Here is a 13,571-nt window from a genome sequence, read left to right as displayed (position 1 = left end):
CAAAACTTGGAAATTAAGTAAGTAACACACTTCTAGAAAAATCATGGGACAATGAGGAGGTCACAAAGAAAGAGAATATTTTGGACTGAATGAAAATAGAACATACCAAAATTTGTGGGATAGAATGCTTAGAAGGAAATTTAAAGTGTTAAAAGGCTCATGTTAGAAAAGAACAAAGTTCTCTGATCAATAATCTGATTTTCTACGCTAAGAACCATAAAAGAAGCAAATAAACCCAGAGTAAGCCAAGGGGTGGGGGATAATAAACATAAGAACAGAAATAGTGAAACTGAAAATGAAAAATAACAGTGAAACCAAAAGCTGATTCTTTGAAGTGATGAAGAACATTGATCAAACGCTAGCAAAATTGACAAAAGGAGAGTGAGAGAGGGGATACCACAGAAATTAAAACAACAATGAGAATGTCACAGATAACTCCACATTCATAAGTTTGAGAATTTAGATGAAATGGTCCATTTCTTCGAAAATCACAGGTCACCAAATCTCACCCAAGATGACTAGATGACCTGAATCACCCTCTAATTATTAAAGAAATGGAAATCTCCAAGCCCAGGGAGTGTCCTTGGTGAATTCTGCCAGTATTTAAGGAAAAATAACACCAGTTTTAGAGATGAGCCCAGCTCCTGACACATTTTACGAGGCCTCTATTACCCTGATACCAAAGGAGACAAGTGCAGTACAGAAAAATCTGATTGCAGACCTGTCTCCCTTATGAAGATGCATGTAATCCCCAATAGAATATTGGCAAGTTGAGGGGCGCCTGGGTGGCTCAGTGGGTTAAAGCCTGATCCCAGGGTGCTGGGATCAAGTCCCACATCGGGCTCTCTGCTCGGCAGGGAGCCTGCTTCCTCCTCTCTCTCTCTGCCTGCCTCTCTGCCTACTTGTGATCTCTGTCTGTCAAATAAAGAAATAAAATATTAAAAAAAAAAAAGAATATTGGCAAGTTGAATCCATTAATACTTTAAAAAAAAAAAGAAGGTCATACCCCACAACTAAGTGGCATTTTTGCCGGGAATGCAAGACTGGTTTAGCATTTGAAGATCAGTCGGTGTAATCCACCATATTGACAATCTTGGGTGAGCCTCGGGGGTTCTATCTGAGTGTGGGAACCTAGTTTCAAAAGTTGACAGGCTATACATGTGACCATACATGTGACACACTGGAAATGACAGCTGTAGTTCCAGGGATGGCGTGGGGTGCAAGGAGCAGGGAGGAGGTCTTGGGGCTGGTAGAATTTCTCCGCATCTTGGTTGTGATGGTGATGGCTGGAAGAAAGATGTAGAACTTTCTGTTCTGTGGTGGCGGTAGCTGTTAGAAGTCATAGAACTATGTACATCAAAAATATTTTAATTTGAAAAAATAATGAATAATGAATGAATCCATCAGGGCACCTTTGACCCACATTTCCATTTCTAGGGATTCATCCTAGAGATGAATCAGTTTATAAGTAATCAGTATGTAAGTAAAATGATGGTTGCTAAGGGTATTGATTCCAGCGCCAAAGGTTGGAAGCAAGCTCAATGCCTGGCAGTAGGGAATTGGTTAAATCCCTAAGTGGAATAAAGTGCAGATCCTAAAAAGTGAAACAAATAACCGTTCTTTGAGTGTGCTCTGTACATATAAAGATACATGCATATCTTTATAGATGCAGTGACTCTGTCTGGAAGGGCACTTACACAGCTGATGGTGATAGAATTGCTTTGGAGAGGGGAATGCACTGGATATGTGGGAGATAGGGAAGAGGGTGACCTGCTTTCTCTGTATATCCTTTTGTATCTTTTAAATTTTGTTCTGTGTGCATGTCCACTCTAAAAAATATATTTTTTAAGATTTTATTTGTTGGGGTGTCTGGGTGGCTCAGTCGGTTAAAGCCTCTGCCTTCAGCTCAGATCATGGTCCCAGGGTCCTGGAATCAAGCCCCACATCCGGCTCTCTGCTCCATGGGGAGCCTGCTTACCCCTCTCTCTCTGCCTACTTGTGATCTCTGTCTGTCAAATAAATAAATAAAATCTTTTAAAAAAAAGAAAAAGATTTTATTTATTTATTTAAGAGAGAGAGAAGAAGAGAGATAGAGGGCGAGCACAGGCAGGGAGAGGGGCAGAAGCAGAGGGAGAAGCAGGCTCCTTGCTGAGCAGGGAGCCTGATGCAGGACTTGATCCCAGGACCCCAGGGATCATGACCCAAGCTGAAGGCAGATGCTTAACAGACTGAGCCCCCCAGCCATCCCAGTCTAAGAAATATATTTTTTTAAAGAAGTCTTTTTTTTTTTAATATTTTTTTAGTTATTTATTTGACAGAGATCACAACTAGGCAGAGAGGCAGACACAGAGAGAAGGGGGAAGCACGCTCCCCGCTGAGCAGAGAGTTCGATGCAGGCCTCGTTCCCAGGACCCTTGGGTCATGACCTGAGCCGAAGGCAGAGGCTTTAACCCACTGAGCCACCCAGGTGCCCCTAAGAAATATATTTTTTTAAATGTGTGTAAGGGGCATCTGGCTGGCTCTTTTGGTAGAACATACAACTCTTGATCTTGAGGCTGTCTGTTCAAGCCCTACATTGGTGTAGAGATTACTTAAGAATTAAAAAAATCTTTTTTAAAAAAAGAAACTGTTGGGGCACCTGGGTGGCTCAGTGGGTTAAGCCGCTGCCTTCGGCTCAGGTCATGATCTCAGGGTCCTGGGATCAAGTCCCGCATCAGGCTCTCTGCTCAGCAGGGAGCCTGCTTCCCTCTCTCTCTCTGCCTGCCTCTCTGTCTACTTGTGATTTCTCTCTGTCAAATAAATAAATTAAAAAAAATCTTTAAAAAAAAAAAAAAAAGAAAAGAAACTGTTAAAACAATATAAAAAGAGGCACCTAGGGGCTCAGTTGGTTAGGCAACTGCCTTAGGCTCGAGTTATGATTCCGGGGTCCTGGGATCAATCCTCTTATCGGGCTCCCTGCTCAGTGGGGAGCCTGTTTCTTCCTTTCCCTCCGCTGCTCTGCCTGTTTGTGCTCTTTTGCTCTCTCTGTCAAATAAATAAATAAAATCTTTAAAAAAACAAACAAAAAAACCAAAACAAAACCAAAAATGCGTGCAGAGTGAGAGAGGAAAAATTTGAGGAGTTTTGGGCCCAGGATAGCAAGATGAAGCCAGAGGTGAATGGGTGTCCCCAAACACAACCCATGTCCCTCCAGAAGGATGGTACAGATCAGACATTGAGCTGCCCAGTGGCCAGAGCAGAGAGGGCTACGTTCAACAGCTGTGGCGGTCCCTTATTGGAAGCTGAACCTGTTCTGGAAGTTCGGGCTTGTCAAGGTGCTAGGCAGCATGTGTTTGTGTGCAATAGAGACCTTTCAGTGGAGTCTCAGGAGGTGATGGCACAAAATTTCCAGTCCCGCTTAATTTGGGTTTTTGGAGAAGGATCAGGTTAATTATTTATCAGACTTGTACATGAGACCTTTCTGGAGGAGACGGGACAGCAGTGATGGGAAGTTTCTGTAGGGAAAATGACAAGGTCATTGAATTTGACTTCTGTGTTTATTCTTTGGATAGATTGTCTCCCACTGTTGCGGTAATGGTTAATTTATTCTGAGAAGTATAGCTCTTGTACTGAGAAGTATAGCTCTTGTACTTCAAGTGCCTTTCAGGGATATAAACTCTGAAATTCCAGTGCATAGTACCTCTTACGGTTTGCTTATTTTTCTTGATGTGGAAGTGATAAATTCCCCATCTGTCTGCCCATGTGGCTCTCAGGAAGAGAGAGGGATTTGGGAACAGAAGCCCACATATTAGTTCCCGCAGATCTTCCTGGGGGCCTCTGACAGGGCAGGGGTGAGAGGTCTGCAGTTTGGGAAGGCAGGGGGACCATGAGAGGATTCTGACTGGGATCAGGGGACTCCAAGTCTTGTCTTGGTTCTGTCATCCACAGTCAGTTGTGTGGCCCTGGGCCAGCGACTTTATCTGCCCGAACTACAGTTCCCACTCTCCAAAGGTCCCATGCACCTTGCCCGTGCTTAGAGGGTGAAGTAGGCTGAAAGCACTCCCAGGGCAGCGGCTGGCGTCCAGTGGGAGCTCAGTAAAGGTCAGTGGCTCCTCCTGTTCCAGTCTAACCTCATGGCTACACCTTCGCTGTTGTGGGTGGGTAAATTAAAAAAAACCCAAAACACATAAAAACCAAAAACCAAACCAGCTTTGCTGCAGGAATGTTCAGTGTAGTTTGGAAATTGCAATTGGCAAATCAGCCTTGGATTCCATCTGAAATGGCTTAAAAAATGTTTTGTTTCAAATTCAAAATAATTTATGTAAAAAGACACAAATGATCGATGTAGGTAGGGTAAAACAGGAACGCCCTCTTTACCCCAAGACTTCTGAGCCCCTCCTGGTGGGAGTCTATGACAGGTTAGTGCCCACCCGCCCACACTGCTTGCATACACATTTCGACCACATAAATACACTCGTTGTGGAATCGTAGGCCATGTGAGCTGCACACACTCTCTTTGGCATGCGCATGCTAGGTATTAGGAAAACTGGAACAAAGAAACGACTCAAAGCTACAGTAGGCTTGTGCTGAGCCGGAGAGCACCATTCATGTTCTGCAGTCAAATGCTCTAGCCCTGAGCTATAACCCCAACCACTCACATTCTGAAGCCGGTTTCCCACTGACCTTGGGCTCTGGCAATGGCGTCTGCATTCTGGTGGCCCATCCTGTCACTAGAACCAGAAAGATGCATTTCATGGTAGCAGCAGAATGGAGGCAGCTTCCTAGGAAGACCCGGACAGATGGCCATTGGGAGCTTTCAGACGCTTTTGCCCTTGTCTGGGCAGTTTAATGTGTTGACATGGAAAGAGTGACAGCCGAAGAACACCGCTCTTCCATTGATCAAATTCGCAGTGGAAGACTGAGATTCTCAGGTATTTTATAGTCTCTCAAATACAGCAGCGGGAAGACACTTCCAGTGAGCGAGGGTCCTAGGGCTGGCTGGCTTGTCTTGCGTGTCCAGCCTGGAGTGCACACCAGGTGGCCTGAGGAGACCTGATCAGCTGGCTAGGCGTGGAAAATTTTCCCTTCTCCCCTTCTAGGTTCCATTGCCCGTCCTGTAATGAAACAAAAGACAGATTAACAGGGAAAAAACTGATTTTGTATGTATGGGAGACTTGGGTTTGGACTTGGGGTAGTAGATTAGTGAAGATGTAATAAGATTTTTTGACGCAGCCTTTTTGGCCTTGAGTTCTCAGTATCTGGTGGCAAGGATTCCTCTGTCCCTCCTGATGCAGGAAGGGTACCTCTCAGACAGGAGACTTATTCCTGCTTTCAGGGGGACAGAGGAAGGTCAGAGTGTCCTTGCACTCACTGTTTCTCGAGAGACTTTAACTCGGAATAGTGTGCCAAAGTGGCATGTTTGCAGTGTTATATTCTGTGCTCCTTCATAGGCGACTATGGAGGACTCTGAGAAACCTCAGATTGGTGGAGAGTGAGGCATTTTCCACACCTCTCTGTGACTTGTCTAACTTGAACTCAGAGTGTTACTTTTAAAAAACCGCTCGTCGGCGTGGAAGCACTTTGGATGCGGCCTTTGCATTGTAGACGGTAGTGGAAACTACCCATGGTGATTCCGGAAGTAATAGGCAAGTGCCCTCTTTGTTCCTTGGTCTCATGGCTGAATCTAATCGTTAATGTGGCTGTGGGCACATGAAGGTAGCGCCGGTGTAGGACACTGAAATCTTAGTTCAAGGGCAGTCCCCCAGAGAATTCGGCTCTTTAGTTGGATAGCCCGGGTTCACATTGGACCTTGCCACCTCCCATCTGCTGCTTTTCCGAGGAGGCCACTCAGAGCCTCATGTGCTGTGTTTGGGGACAAAGAGGTGGGGGAGGGGACACTGGCATTGCCTGTGTTAGTGTCCTGGGGCCACTGTGACAGTGCCACGGACTTGGGGGCTGAAAACAGCCCATATTTATTCTCCTACAGCTTTGGAGGTCAGAAGTCTGAAATGTGTCTTCCAGGCCAAAATCAAGGTGTTGGCCAGGCTGGTCTTTCTAGAGGCTCTAGGAGGGAGTCCCTTTTTTCCCTTCCAGCTTCTGGAGGCTGCTGGCATTCCTTGGCATGTGGCTACCTCACTCCAACCTCTGATCCTCTTGTCTCCCTCTCTTCCATAGTCACACCCCCATCTGCCTCCCCCTTTTAAGGATACCTGTGGTTATTTTGGGTCCCTGCAGATAATCCAGGATAATCTCCCCCATCTCAGGGTCCATAACCTTAATCACATCTGCAAAGACCCTTCTCCCATAGAAGGTCACATTCACAGGTGCTGGGGATTCCAATATGGTTTTAAGTGGGAGCCATGGCTCAGCCTAACACAGTCTCTACCTCATGGGATCATTAGAACTGAATGAGACTCACTGGGTCTCAGCCCAGTGCTCCCTCCTAAATAGTGTTCCAAGAGGTCTTCCCTGCCCTCACTGTGTGGATGACCTTTCCGGCCCCCATCAGTCACCAAGGTCACAGACTTCGCTATTTCCCGTCTTAAGTTCTTGCTTGGTTGTTTCTTTACGGCCTGCCTCTCAACCCCTGCTAGACTACAAGCTCACGAAAGCAAGGTCTAGAACTTGTTTGCTCAACCATTCTTTATCTCCAGGGTCTGGAACTGCGCCAAGATTTAGTGGGTAGTTAATACATATTTGTTAAGTGGATGAATGAGTGTCAAAATTCAAAACATACCACTTTGTGGGCGTTTTTCTTCTTATTTTTATGACAGCATAGGCATTTTCCTGTATCCTTATATATTCTTTCATTTTTTACTAAGTAGTGGCCTTCTGTGTAACATGATTTACTTAACCAAATCCCTAGGACTGAAAGTTGTTCCTTCGGTAATCTTTTGATCCCTGTGAGATCCAGGGGCTGGTTTCTAAAGTGTATGCAGCCCTGGGTGTCATAGGAGGCATGGAGGGCTGAGAACCCATTCGTCTGTGGGAAGGGAGCCTGGCCCCTCTCTGGCTCTGGGAACTCCTTCCAGAAAGCCCGCAGTTAGCCCGCAGGCCAGTCAGCTGCCTCCGGGGCCTCTGGAAATCTGGGAGGTGTCTTGGGCACGTCTGTGATTTAGCAGTCGTCTGCTTGCTGATCTGGGATGATATGAAGGCAGGGACTGTGCTCATCTGTGTTCATCTGTGTTCCTGGGGCCAATCACCAGAAGTGCGTGGATGGAGGGATGGAAGGGAATGAGGGGAAATGACTGCCACTGTTCTCAGAGGTTTTATGGTTCCCTGAGGGAAACACCTCTTTTTTTTTTTTTTTCCCCCAAAGATTTTATTTATTCATTTGAGAGAGAGAGAGGGAGCACAAGCAGGGGGAGATGCAGGCAGAGGGAGAGGGAGAAGCAGGATCCCTACTGAGCTGGGACCCTAATGCAGGGCTCAATCCCAGGATCTGGGATCATGACCTGAGCCAAAGGCAGATGCTTAACCCACTGAGCCCCCCAGGCACCCCGAGGGAAATGCATTTTAAATAAACATGTAATTACAAGTGTGATCAGTGCTGTGAGCAACGGAAGCTGATGCTGGGAGAGAATGATGGGCCTTGTTCTGGTCCCGGAGGGCAGGGCAGGGGGTGTATTTCTGCTGTTTGCGACAAGATCTGAAGGACAGTCGGCCACCAGACATTGCATAGTCCCTTTCACTTAAAACTCTAAACCTACAGAAGGGTTCCAGGAATGATTCAGTAAGCACCATATATAGTCCGCTGAGACGGAACAGTCACTGACATTAGGATATTCATATTATCGTGCCTCTATTTTTTTTTTAATGGAACCATTTGAAAGTAAGTTGCAGGTATTGTGACATCTTACCCCTCAATATGCCAGCATACAGGTCTACAGAGTGGAAGCTGTCCTACGGTCAGCATGAGGCTATTATCACACCTAGGGGGATGGTCAATAATTCTGTGTGACTGTGACCAAGTTCACGACCAGACCACATTCTGTTTTTCCCCAGTTGCACCACACTGTTCTTATGAACCGGCATCCAGTCAAGCTTGTGTATTGCCCTTAGCTTTTTTGTCTCTTTATTCTCTTGGTATAAAACAGTTATTCTGCCATTTTCTCGTGACATTTACCTTTTCTTTTTTCCCCTTTCCTCCTCCCTCCCTCCCTCCTTTCCCTCCTTCCTTCCCTCTTTTTCTTTCTTTCATTCATTCATTCATGACCGTAGGTCAAAAATTCATTTAAAACATGGAGAAGTTGAGTGAGATGGTAAAATTGATGACAAGGGCATTTGAAGAACTAGGCATTTATTGGCATAAAAACAAAAAAAAGGAATTAGAACAAGATTGTTAGGTTGGATTTAAACCTACAGCCTGGTGGGAACAAGAAAATATAACCTCTGGAGTTGTTCTTTCTTTTGGACATCAGTCTACAAGTTAGTGTGTCTGTCACATTTTCTGGACTCTAATAAAGTAATAAATAGCATGGGCACACCCTCCTGGAGGACTGAATAAACTGGCTGATGTGTTAAAAGTGCCCAGGGATGAAGTGAAAGGACACCCCACCCTCCAATGCTTTTGTTTTCCAAATTTCGAGTAATTTCTCTTAAGGCTTTCCTTAATCCTTCTTCCAGAATCAAACTCTCTCTCTTGATCTTCCTGTTACTTTTTGAAACAGCTTTATTGAAGTATAATTACTATACAATTTCTCATCCATGTTTCAGTGATTTTTAGGAAATTTATGTAGCTGTGCAGCTATCAGTGCACTCCAGTACTAGGATGTTTTCCTCATTCCAGAAAGTTCCCTCAGGCCTGTTGGCAGTTCCCTCTTCACGCTCCAGGCAAACAGTAATTTGCTTTCTCTCTAGAGATTTGCCATTTATTTATTTATTTATTTATAAAGACCTTATTTATTCATTTGACAGACAGAGATCACAAGCTGGCAGAGAGGCAGGCAGAGAGAGGAAGGAAAGCAGGCCCCTGCCAAGCAGAAAGCCCGATGCGGGACTCGATCCCAGGATCCTGAGACCACGACCTGAGCCAAAGGCAGAGGAGGCCCTAACCCACTGAGCCACCCAGGTGCCCCTAGAGATTTGCCTTTTAAAGAAACTTCATAGAAACGGAATCTTGTAGATGACCTTAGGTCATGTTTTGGGGTTCGCCTGTCCAGAGCCCGCGTGCACGGAGCCTTCCTGCCCATCCCATGTCTTCAGTTAATGTGAGTTCATGTTGTGAGTATTTGCATCAGGTCTCTTTGTGGAGGGATGTTTTGTTTCTCTTGGGCAGGTTCCCAGGGGTGTGGTCGGTGTACTGGCCCCTGAGGGATGCCAGACTGTCCTCCAAAATGGCTGCATCTGCCAATGACCTGTGGCAATTCCCGTGTCTGCACGTGCTCCCTGTTACTCCTCCATCTTCTTGAGTACAGCTGGCTGGAAATCCTAGGCTTCTTCCCAGTGAAGAAGTTTCTGGTGGCAATTTGGGAATGCTGGTCTCCAGCAAGTCAGCTGGGGAAGCCTCGTTGTCCTAGTCCGGAGACTTGTGCATTTCCATCCCCGGGGAGTCTTGGCATTGGCCCAGACCCAGTCTGTCCACCCCTGGACGTTGGACCCATGGTCTGCTGGGAAGGAATTTTGCCCCTGCACCGATTTTAAAGATTCCTGTAAGCTGGGGTATGGTTTGTAGTGGGATGCTCCCATCTGAGATGCACTGTGCGGCAGGCTTCGGTGAGTGCCACTGAAGGACAGGGCAGTGGTGTTGCCGGCACGGATCCTAACGCCCCTCCCAGCTGCCCCTCTCGGCAGCAGTCGTTCGTCAGGTTCCCATCTGGATGGGCTTCGCTGTGCACCCTGACGTTGGACTGGACGCACCTTCCTGCGGAAGAAAGATGAGCAACCGTGTGCTCTCAGCCCGCTATGCAGAGCGGAGGCGCGCGGACATGTTCTGCAGCTCCGTTCGGTGACACACTTTCTCATTCCAGGACGCGCTAGGGAGCAGAGCTCCGCGTGCTGGGGGTCTCGCCGCTGCCTATGAGGAGCGCGCGTTTCCCAGTGCGGTCCGGCTCTGCTGAGGGTGTGGGCCGCGGTCCCGGCGGGCGGGGGGCGGACCCCGGGGAGGTGGAGGGAGCTGGGAGCCCCGCCCCTCCCCGCCCATAGCCCCTGCCCACCGCCCGCGAGCCAGGCCTGACGCGCCGACGCGGAGCGCACGATCCCATCGGCGGCGCGGCATCTGCGCGCCACTGAGCGGCCTGCCGCCCCCGCCCGCGCGCGCGCCGAGCCGCCGCCCGAGGTCCCCAGAGCCGCCCGCCGGAGCCCGCCCGGGCATGGAGCCGCCGGCCGCGCGCCCCTGAGCCCCGCGGCGTTCATGGTGAGTGCGGCCGGCCCGCCCACCGGCCGGGCGCCTAGCGTGGGTGCGCCCCGGTGCGTGTGCATGTGTGTGTTGCACACCACTGCCCAACGAGCTGAGGCTTGCACGCGGCCGTCGTGTTCCCCGCGAGCCTCCCCGCAGGCTTTGTGTGTGCGGCTCCGCGAGATTTTCCCTCGGGGGTCGGCCTCGGCGGAGGCAGTGAGAGATTTTCCCCCGGGGGTCGGCCTCGGCGGAGGCAGTGAGAGGCCGAAGGGTGAGCCGCCGCATCCTGATTGTTGTCGCCCCGCGGGGCACTGCAGCCTGTTCTCCGATCCGGGCCAGGCCCGGCCCCCTCTCACCGGCCAGGGGGCCTTGCCCGGGGTGCTGGGGGAAGCCTTCGTGCGGGGGGCGGGCGGGGGCAGCCTGCGCCCTGTTGGATCAGACGGCAGCAGCGGCCAGGCTTGCTGGAAGCCCCGGTTCGTCTTTAAGACATTGCACTACCCAGGCCGCCTATTAACTCGGTGTTCTGCGTGTTTTGTAAGGAGCACGGCCTTGAACAGAGGTTCCCCACAGTTGCTTTCCCAAATACCATTTCCGGTGAGGAGGGGGATGCTCTCTGGGAACCTCGCTGCTGGCGAGCAGCCCCGGAGGCCCTCAGGGGGCCTCCTCGCTGTGAGGTCAGGCGGGTGGTCACCAGGACAGCCTCCCGGAAGGCTGAGCCCTTGGGAGACCTGGACAGGCCACTGAACGTCCCAACAGACCAGAGCCTCTCTCCCCGCCCCCGCCCCCAGAACTGCGTGTCACCGATGGCAAGGTGTGAAGCCAGCTGTGGCCTTCCAGGCTCTTGCTTGCTCTGCGTTTCCCCACGGCCCTGCTGGGGAAATACTGAGAAGGGTGATTTTGTAGTACCCGGCAATGGAAAGAATTCCTGGCCATTTTCTGGGCACCTGCGGTGGCTGTCCTCTGATAATCCATCCTCAGGGGAAGGGCGAAGGAATGCGCTCAAGGTCATGCTGCTGTTGGTGGTCATTGAGGAGGTTGAGATTGAAACCTAGGCCTGCTGGCCCCCTGGTGCTTCCCCTGCAGGCTGCCTGGGCTCTTGGCCCATGAAGGTGTGGCCACTGTGGTGCGGTGAACCGTGGGTCTTGTGGGGATCACGCGAGATGACCCGCCTTGCTTTGTTGGCGAGGTCCCTGCAGCACTAGCTCTCTTGTGGGAAGATGCTAATCTTGCCACGGTGTAAATTGAGTCAAGGATTGGAGCACAGGTCTTGTCTGACGGCTGTGCTCTTTCCAGCCTGGGGGCCTCCCCTCCTGCCATCCTGCCTGGAATGCTTTCATCATTCCAGAAGCTTGATCTTTTCTTCCTCCTCTCAATTGTTTGTCCTGCTGTCTTTTGTTTTTCCTTTTTAATGGCAAGTTAAACACGTATCTGAGGAGTCTGTCACCCTAATCCTCACCCTCAGTGCTCTCCGGATCACACAATCACATGGGGGCTGTGGCTCCTGTGGCGGGGCGCATCAGACGGGCTCCTCTCACAGTTGACTTTACAGCTCGCCCCAAGTCCAGCTCCTCTCTCGAGGCTCATCCCTCCGGCTCCAGGGAGCTTGCTCTTGGCACTTGGACTCAGCACCATTCCCCATGTAATGCACTGGTCCTGACCCGCGGACAAGCCTGCTCCTGTGTGTCCCTTGGCTGCGGCTGGTGCCGGCAGGATGCCTCTCCAGCGTCCAGCCCCGATCTGCCCAGTCCTGTGTTCTCTCGGGAGGCACCCTCAATGAGATGCTGTCCTGGATTCCCGCTGCTGTAGACACCCAGTCCTCCAGCCTTGCTCTCTTAACGGCAGTTTTCCTGATCTGCTCTCCTCGGCTCTGCGGCTTACTGCCCCACCCAGAGCCCTTCAGGGCTGAGGTCTAGGTCTCCTTCAGGGCTGGCCCCGTGTGGTCCCTTTGCAGATGAGGGCCCTTTCCATTTTCCTCCTGCCTGCTAAAGCTGTTTGGCTCTTGGCCCCTGCATGGAGTTGGGACCCTACTCCACTGTCCTGGCTTTTTACCCTGACCCTTTGCTGGGTTATCAAACCACACCCACAGCTCAGCCCCTGGTTTGTTTGTTGCTGCTCTTGGTCTGGTCTTCCCAGCAGGATGTGGGGTAGTAAACTCCTCAGGGCAGGGGCTGGGACCTCCCATGCTGACTAATGAGTGGCCTGTAAACCTTTTTGACAACCCCCTACACCCCCATCCCCCGTGCCTTACACAATTTAAGTTGAGACTCTGGACGGAGATAAAACTAGGTATAGAATGAAGAATCTGTCCTTATTATGTGGACTCTGCTTTTTTTTTTCTCTTATTGTTTGATTTTAAAGAAAATGTTACCATGACCACTTAAACTGATTTATCCCTGGAACTTTGAAGAACCCCGTTCTCTGTTTCCTCTGGGGCTGGGCAGTGTTGGGCAGGGTGATCTGTACTGAGCACCCTGCGGGCTAATCAAAACTTGATCCCATAGTGGTCCCAACAAGAGAAGAAACTTTGTGAGGAGAGACTGGCCTAAGGCTGGGCCTGGCCCCTAGAAGGGGCTCAAGCTCTAGTAGCTCTGGAGCGGGCGTCACCTCCCCTCCTCCTGGGAGCCTTTCTGGAGATGAGGAGGTGGGTTGAGTGAGGACAAAGAGGACTTTCCCAGATAGGAACCAGGCTTCCAACTCACTGTTTGCTTCTCACTCTGTCCCCGTCCCCATGGCGTGCCTAACACTGGTAAGTCATGGCAGAACGTTGTTTCTCCAGGGATTTTTTTTTTTTGTAGCCCTCCTCCCTCCGCACCCCCCACCCCCAAAGGAGCCTTGGAGTGAATAGTTGTCTTTTTTAAATTTTTTTTCCTGGTTAAACAATGATTTTATTGCTGAGTGCTTAGACAAATTTATGCAATCAGGGCAAACAGAGGCTGTGGGTGACTCGGATTTCCAACTGAGGGGAGGGGACAAGACTTCCCTGGTCTTAGGAATATGGAGCCAACTGGTAAACCCAGCTCTGGGTTAGAGTGGGCCAGAATTCGGCATCCTTATCTTTTCTGTTCCCAGGATGCTTTCAGACAGCCACAGCTTTCTCAGTTAAATGGTTGGGATCCTCAGGAAGATCAGGAGCAAGTCCTTTGGACTTTAGACTTCTCCAGGTTTTATGTGCCTATCACAGAATCCACTTGGGCAAGGTGAGCCTGAGCCTCTCGGGACCACCCCAGTTCCTGAGGGAGTCAGGCCCTTCTTGGCC

At 49.9% G+C, this 13,571-nt stretch overlaps 1 protein-coding gene across 8 annotated transcripts in view; it reads left to right on the top strand.

Annotated features, from left to right (window-relative positions):
• The window catches only part of TBC1D14 (TBC1 domain family member 14), a 103,173-nt gene that overhangs the window by 55,223 nt on the left and 34,379 nt on the right, over nt 1–13,571 (top strand). The window contains exon 1 of one of the 8 annotated variants that reach the window (XM_032333757.1): nt 10,233–10,333. The exons of 6 other annotated variants lie outside the window; for them this stretch is intronic. In XM_032333757.1, coding sequence (XP_032189648.1) covers nt 10,331–10,333 — 3 coding nt within the window. In that variant the 5' untranslated portion in view covers nt 10,233–10,330. Of the gene's footprint in view, nt 1–10,232; nt 10,334–13,218; nt 13,224–13,571 lie in introns of those variants that run through there. One more of the 8 variants, XM_032333756.1, reaches the window with a different exon arrangement.

The sequence above is a fragment of the Mustela erminea genome, chromosome 2, assembly GCF_009829155.1.
Source record: "Mustela erminea isolate mMusErm1 chromosome 2, mMusErm1.Pri, whole genome shotgun sequence".
NCBI classification, from domain to species: Eukaryota; Metazoa; Chordata; class Mammalia; order Carnivora; family Mustelidae; genus Mustela; species Mustela erminea.
This window is presented reverse-complemented; position numbering and strand designations above follow the sequence as displayed.